This window comes from Psittacula echo (assembly GCF_963264785.1).
Source record: "Psittacula echo genome assembly, chromosome: 14".
NCBI lineage: Eukaryota > Metazoa > Chordata > Aves > Psittaciformes > Psittacidae > Psittacula > Psittacula echo.
Window position 1 is genome coordinate 3245492 of NC_137750.1, and position 7980 is coordinate 3253471.

Below are 7980 nucleotides of genomic sequence, written 5' to 3' on the forward strand. Positions count from 1 at the left end.
AGGCTTGCAAATTAAGTGCACATCTCAGCATCTTGTGTCCTTTTGTGTGCTTCATCCTGAGCTTTGAATAGCTGATTGCAGGAGGAAATGTGTAATACTCTCCAGGTATTCATGCAGCTAAAGCAGCTGCTTCTGCATTATTTATTATGCTTTTCTTTAATTTCCTTTAGTTTTGTTTTTGAAAGTAGAATTTATAATGGGATGATGCCAGTAAAAACCTGCAACTTCATGAACTACCAGGGTGTATTTCAGTGTGTGTGTGTACCCATGAGCTTCTTGAATTTAGTAGTCAGGTAACTGAATGGCAAAGTCTCTGCAGAGCTGGCAGAAGTGAGATGATGTTAAAACAAAGGCTGCAGAAAGAAAGAAGTTATGTTTTTCATAATGCCAGCCATGTGCAGTGCTGAGAAAATTCAGAATAAAGAACTTGCAACAGAGAAAGCTGACTGAAGCTGTCCACATGTAACGAAGTACAAATTCAGTGGGACTGACACTGAACAATGCACTACCTTGGAGAGGAGAAGCTGCAACAAGACTAAGCAAAGTTTTACAGTTAAGGTTGAAAATATCTGGATTTTGATGAGTGATTTATGATCATTTACCTAACAAACAAAACAAATCTTATTTGAGTATAGTACAGGTCACAGGATAATTCAGGTTGTAAGGAACCTCAGATGATTTCTAGTCCAACCTCCTGCTCGGGACAGGGTCAGCTGTGAGAGGTAGTGCAGGTTGATCAGCACTTCAGCCAGTTTATTCTTGAAAAATTCCAGGGATTAAGACTGGGCAAAGCAATCATAGCTGCATCTCAGGAGCAGTTTATCACCACAGCATTGCTCTCTGTAAATACAAAGTCCAGCACATAGAACACTGTGACCCACGCAGCTCTGGCCCCACTCTCCACCCAGCACAGGATGGGACTAGTACAATGATTTCTTATACTCCTACCAGATCATAGCTACCTGTTCTTCATCCCAACTTCTATTTTGTTGGTGTTTATTTTAGCACTGAGCTCTTCCCTAGCTCCTGAGCAGACAAAATACTACACAATCAGTGCTCCAACTTTGTTAAAAATGCCTAAGACCAGCAAAGGTGACATGTTTTCTTGAGTGGTGCTGCTATACAGACTTATGCATAAAGTATTCCCAATGAAAAAAAATGTTACTTCTCAGAGCTCCTACAAATGAGAGAATAAGGGGTTTGTTTTCTTTCAGACTACTTTTGTGTTCTTCTCTGACTTGCCCATATATGTCCTGTGTCACCTCAGCTGTCACTGACACAGCTGCTCTGCATTGTGTGAATAAAGGGTTTTAAACAGCAGGCATCAAGGTCAACGCTAATCTATAATATAATGTAGGCACACTATTGAGGATTTTAATGTGTTTTATTGTAAACCTTATTACAGGTTCAAGATAGTTTTGTCACAGGAAAGCACTCAACTTCTGTCATCACTGCACAGAGCACTGGCAGAACAGTCAAACTGCATTAGCAGGACTGTTACAGTTACTGTTTGAGGGAGAGTTGTCCAAATGTCTGAAGCAGGCGTTCAAACACCCTCTGCTACAAAGGAAAGCAATGGAGAGTTTTGCTTCTGTCACGTCTGCAGAAATAGTCCTTGTTTATGTGGTCACTCAGAGGCCTCAGTTCTGATTCCAGCTGTAGCCAAAGACTTCCTTCACGTATTCTGCTGCCTACATGTCCTACGATGTAGGTAAGAATTCATTGCTGAAATACAGTGAAATGTTTTAAAGTCTGACTAATTCATGTGGCAACTTCATTTACTTGAGTTCCTGAAGAAGTTTCAATTAATATAAAGTTAATATTTGATCTGTAAAACGCTCAGGTTTAATTCTCCACAACTGAAAATCATATATTTATAGTTATGCACAATGAGTACTGAGAACACACAAAGGTGGTCTTGATCACAACAGAAACTAGTGAAGCAGGGGATTCATCAAACAGCCTGGGGATTTAACATATCTGGCCAGTGTATGTATACATACATACAAGCACATACAGATTCCTAAAGCTCTGTTCAGGCTTAAGGCAGTTCTGTTTCATACCAATTAACAACTTGTATATCTAGTGACAGCAGAACAAGCTGCCAATTTGAAAGTAGAATGCTGAAACCAGCTACAGACTTGTTATCTGTGTTCTTTTACATAAACAAATATGATTAATTCATTTTGTATCATTTATCCAAATGTTTGTGCTTCTTTATATATTAAAACAAAAGTCCAGATCTTACTGATTAGATATGATCATTTTAAAGACACTTAAAATATTTAAAATACCACAATGCTTGCCAGGTAAAGGATTGCTTTTTTTGTGCAATGACTGTAAAAACCAAATGTCATGATTTCCTCAGAGGAGGAGCAAGTCATTTGGAAATCTGGTAAGCATTGAAAACTGCAGGAGTTGGTATGATCTGATACCTACACATTAAAAAAAGCTCATACTGCTTTCCCTAAAGAAGAGAAAAGGCAGATGAAACTGCAACTTAGATTTGACTTAGGTAATACTTTTAAATACAAATTAAAAATCCTGCAATAGTGAAACTATGCTGCACATAAGAAATGAATGATTTATACAATGCCCTCAAAAGAGTACAGAATAATTACGACAGTTTTAAGCCACTGATGTTTCTCTCATGAATTCCTCAAGGACTGTCACTACGTTTCTGGCTTCTGGCATTTCTGCATGTTCCACTTTCACAATCTTCAGAAGGATGTCTCCACTGCCACAGTTCCTCAGGAACAGGTAGCACTTGAACAAGGCATAGTGGTTCATTTCAGCCTGGCGGATAAACCTCTTCAGGTTGTTAATGTCTTGTATAGCCTGGGAAAAGAGTGACAGAGCATTTTCTTAGCCTTCTACATGGACATAAATCATACTATCATGTGGAAAAGAGGAAGAAGAATAGCAGGAGAAGCAAAAGCATTTCCAATAGGAATTTCATACTACTACTCAAGAGTAATGTAAAAATAGAGTTCACTTTGGTACCATAGTACTACTTTTTTGGTACCTATGGTACTACTTTGGTACCACTGTTATTGTAACAATGCAAAATGTGTGGTCATCACAACTTGGTATGTCCAAACTTGTGGCAAGGGTTCTCCTAGTGTGACAGATCACCCAAGAAATGGGCTTTATTTTAAATACAAGAAAACACCATTGGAGTAGTCACTGAAGAAACTTTAATGCTACTTTACAGTCTGGTCTTGTCAACTACAGTAACCCAGTCCTCAACTTAAATATCAGAGTTAATCATTAATGATTAATGATCATAAATAACCTAAAGCTTTGCTGCAAAAGGAGTATTTGCTCCTTCGGTAACCCTGGTGTCTTCAACATACGTGAACATGTACCTTCAATTTAAAGTTTTCCAAAATCTGGCGGAAGAGAAATGGATTTCCACCTTCAGCACCATTCACAAAAGCATGCATCCAGTCCTCACAGAATCTGTTGCTTCCTGTTACAGGTTCACAAACACAGAGATGAGAAAATGTAAATGAGCTCAACATAGACTATGTAGCTGCATTCACCTGGTTTAATCCCTCTCACATAACAACTGATAATAGTGTACCTGGGCTGGGAAATAAGTCTTACATGTGGAAAGAAAAGCAAACACGGCTACAGTGATTACGTGAAAGTCTGTTCTGATTGTTGAATCCCTTTTTAGAACATTTATCTATACAATAGGAAACAAAGTTTTGCAGCTTTCCAGAAGTGAACAAGTCTTAATTAAATAATCTGCAAGTTAAATGCACCCTGGATTTTATTATCAACCATTTTCAAACTAGAGTTCCAGTGTGTCTGGTAAAACAGACTGCTACCTCACAAGAAAAGAGCTGTTCTAATTTCCAGCCAGAATACAACCTTTCTGGGAATGAACCTCTGAGCTTCTGAATATCCTCAACTACCTCTAACGTCCACATCTCTCAGCAGCTGGTGGATATAAGTGGGTGAGCACCATGAAGTATTCACAGCTGTAATCTTACCTGCATTATGCAGTTGAGGCAGAGGTCCACCACAGTCTATAATCATTGACTTGTGCTGTTCTTCAGTCATGGCAATACACAAGGAGGTCATGGTGCCTTCCTGAACAAGTCCTTGGAGGCTGGCAGCAGCCAGAAACCTGACAAGAAAAGCTCTTGTGAACTGCTTGCTTCTTTACAGATCCTGGACAGCAAGCTGTCATAGACAAAAGCCAAGTTACTCACAGGTTCCTTGGTCTCAAAGTATCTTTACCTGCTGATGTCTTTTTCTGTTCTTTCATCTGCATTTTTTACTTCTACAGGAGTATAACTCAAAGCCTTAAAAGAAAAAAAAAATAATCAAAGTTACAGTCCTTGCAGCTGGTTTTGCATTCGGAAGACATGCAGCAGTTATACTCTACTAGCTATTCCACCCAAAGCTGCCTCAGACTTAAGGACTAGAGCTAGGAGTAATTTATTTTCTGTTCCCAGTGAATTACATGAGGCACATCCACAATGTAACATCCCTTTTGGTTCAGAGGAATTACAGCAGTGACAGCTTTCTCATGCTGTTTCTAATTTTCTCATTCTAATTGCAACTTGCACAGTACTATATAATTTAAAATGAGTTAACTATAAAAAATGACAGAAGAAATTGGTATGTGTTTCCTTAGCAATAAAGCAGAGAAAAAGTACTTGCACTGAATTAAAAAAACATAGAAGAAAAAGAATAGTTCCTCATTTACTCCTGGCTGGAAAAGCAAATGCAAAACCATTTTAAACATGCTGGAGTCACTGAGATTGCTTCTGAACCTCTTTTAGTGATTCAGTTTGAATACACTTACAGCATGCAACAAAAAGGCGAGTTTCTCCTGGAAGAGCTGTACCACTCTCTGAATAGGGCATATGGCGTTCTCAAACCAGCTTCTCAAGTAGGGGTTAATGTAGGTCTCCAAAGATTTTTGCTGTAACAAGTTGAAACATAAAAACTTTAGCTACAAATTAGATTTCTACCCAAATAGAAGCCTACTAATTATTCAACCCGAGATGTTTGGATGTCAGAATCTCCTTGATTTTAGACCACAGTAAACCAAAATAATGAGTTTGACTTTTTAAGCCACACTTGACCAGCAATAAGGGCATTTTAAGAAATAGACAAAACTGTAACATTATGGTAATAATTTATTTGTGTAAATAGTAATTTTCACCACTTCAAGAAAAAAAGTTAGGCCTCACCTCCAAATCAAGGTTTATCTTCAGACTTTGAATATATTTGTCCAGCTCAAGTCTGAAAGTATCTTCTTAAGGAAAATGAGATGCATCATTTAAGACCTGCATTTTTCCCTTTCAGTAATGGCTGTTATTGACATTTTCAGTTACTGGAAGGTGTATACAAATGAGCTGATTTCAAGCAGGAAACAGACAAAATGGGAACATAATTTTTACATCATCTCCCTCTCCACACAGATAAAGTTAAAGGTAAGGATATAGTTCTAGACCTTTCTCTGAGCCACCTAAGAAACAAACCACATATTCTGGAACACTGATGTCTGATTCTAGTGTTGCCATTTCTAGAATATTTTCTTGTTGGAAACGACAGTAATAACAACCAACTTTATGTTCTGGTATGCTATGTAGGAAAAAAAAGAAGAATTATTTTGTTACAGGTACATCACAATAAATACATGCAAAAAGCAGACATGCATGACTTTCAGAAACAATTTTCACTGGGTAGAACTGCTGGCTGCTATGATCAAATACAGAGCTCTCAGACTTTGACTTTTTTCTTCTGTGGTGTGATCAGAGTAGTTTAAAAGGAAGGAGCCATAAACACATGTAGTATTTTTAAGCATTCAAAGAGCAAATTATTTACTACAATATTTTTCTCAAAAATAATGGAAGTGCCATTGCATAAAGCTGTTATTAACAGCATCAATAGACATGGAATCAGGATTAAACCCAAGTGCAGCAGCAGATGGCAAGATGTGCAATGCTGCCAGTGGTTCTTACGGTTTCTCATTCACAAATAGCATTTGAAGTTTACCTCAGCCCCACTGATGCTACATTCCCCATTCCTTCAAACAGAGCTCCTTTAGTAAGACGCTTAGAGATAAAACTGCGCAGTTCAGTCTCTGCTTCTGCTGGTAAATTAGTGTCCAGCAAGGAGAGGCTTTAAAAAACAAGAAGAAATCGTTAGGAAAAAGCAAATGTTACTGTTCTGTTTCTCTGAACAAGTCCAGAACCACCTGCTGCTATAAGGGAGGGACTATTGTGAGCTCTCTGGCTTACAGTTAACTCACTCTGTGGCTTCTGGCCCATTAGAAACACATTCAGTGATTTGGCCACTCAGCCAGAAGTCTGGAGTCACGACTTCTCAGCAGCTATGAACAAGTTACTCTTTCTTCTTATGTTTCCCTAGTTGTAACATGGAGCAACAACCACATTACAGAGCTATTGGAAAGATAAGATGTCCATTTAAAATTGCTTAATACATTTTAATTATCTTTTATCTACATGAAGACTTAAATCAATACAGAAATGTCAAGTATTAGTAGAAAACAAGAGTTCAAATTCAAATATGAGAGTTTATGTTTAATATGTTATTTGAGCTCTGTAGTCTTGTCCAATCCCTAGGTATTCCAGAAACGAAATACCATAGTTTCACTGAGGTTTCTCCTTTGAAGTGACTTCAATGTACTTGCTTAGTATTTGCAATACAGCAAAGACATATAAACGGGGTGTTACAGGCGATTATGCTGTTCTGCAGATAGGCTTTACCTGAAGTCTTCGCTGGAGGGTGTCTGTGCCGCAGCTCTGCTGGGACTGCCATCCTCGCCGCCTGCTCCCTGCTGCGAGGATCTGAAAATCAAGCCCTCCCTTTGATTCATTTTACAGCCTTAACATACAGAACACGGAATAGCAGCTGCAGCAGGGAAAGGTACGGCATGAGGGCGTTTTACCGGAGCAGAGTATCGGGACACTAAGGGATGAAAATAATCCCTTCGGGGAGGGAAATAACACGAATTCAAGCAGCCGGGAACTGACAAGGCCCGCGAACGGCCTCCCGTGGGCAGCCCCAGCGCGCACCCGCCCCGCCAGGCCTCGGCGGCGGCCAGCGCCACCCTCACCTGCAGCTCCGGTAGCCGTAGAGGCTGTGGTAGGTGCTGCCGTGCCGCTCCGGCCGCCGCTCCTCGCCCGCGCCGCCGCCCTCCTCGCTGCTCTCCAGCTCCCGCTCGTCACCGTCCTGCAGCGCCGGCAGCATCCTGAGCCGCCGCCTGTGCCGCGGGGAACGCGGGCCCTGCCGCCGCCCCCACCCGCTCCGGGCCCGGCGCTCGCCGCCCGCTGCTCTCCCCCGCGGAGGCTGGGCTGTGCGGGAGGAGGCGGGAGCACCGCGACGGCTGCTCGCCCGCAGTGGGTGTACCCACGGGAGCGAGCAGGCAGCGCTCGGGCCCGGCAGGCGGAGGGAGGGCGAGTGGGGTGAGGAGCGTGGCTGGACCTGCTCACATCAGCGCTGGCAGGCTGAGCTGCGCTGCCTGGTTTGTAAGGCCTACTCTGCTTCTGCAATGCCGCTTTTCTGTTAAACAGCACGTTCGTTAGCTCAGCCTCATGACTAACAGGCTCCTCTCGCCTCCAGCCCGCGGCAGGGCCGCTGCAAGAAGCCGCGGGGATACTTGGCACATCCCAACGGGATGTATCTGCCCTGGGGACCAGCCCCGGCCAGGCAGGGGACGCTCCGCGTCAGTTCAAGGGGTACTCGAGGGACCGGGCTCCCTCACACCCCTAGGCTTCCCTGCCAACAGCCAGCTGCGTGGGCACACGTAACCGCCACCAAACCACCGTGTAAAACGGCCAGCTCAGGAAACAGGGGCTCCTTGTCCGCGTGATTCCGCAAGAAAAACCCAGTTTCTCCTCCACATTAACCACACCCCCCGCAGCGCCACCCCTGGATTAAAATGGCGCCGGGCGCCACCCCGAGACTCCATGGGGTAACCCGAGAGGAGGA

The 7980-nt window shown here is 42.4% G+C and overlaps 1 protein-coding gene across 2 annotated transcripts; it reads right to left on the reverse strand.

The window, feature by feature from the left end:
- Positions 1-1387: 1387 nt before the first annotated feature.
- On the reverse strand, positions 1388-7929 carry LOC308226958 (protein Njmu-R1). 2 transcript variants are annotated; one of them, XM_080629163.1, is made up of 10 exons: positions 7106-7929; positions 6756-6836; positions 6022-6147; positions 5467-5607; positions 5214-5271; positions 4823-4942; positions 4252-4316; positions 4002-4138; positions 3369-3472; positions 1388-2838 (listed from the first exon to the last, which is right to left on the reverse strand). In XM_080629163.1, exons 1-10 carry the CDS (start codon positions 7237-7239, stop codon positions 2629-2631), a joined length of 1176 nt encoding a protein of 391 aa, XP_080485289.1. In that variant the 5' UTR covers positions 7240-7929; the 3' UTR covers positions 1388-2628. The 2 variants fall into 2 exon arrangements, with proteins under 2 accessions (XP_080485289.1, XP_080485290.1); XM_080629164.1 differs by lacking the exon at positions 6022-6147.
- Positions 7930-7980: the final 51 nt, after the last annotated feature.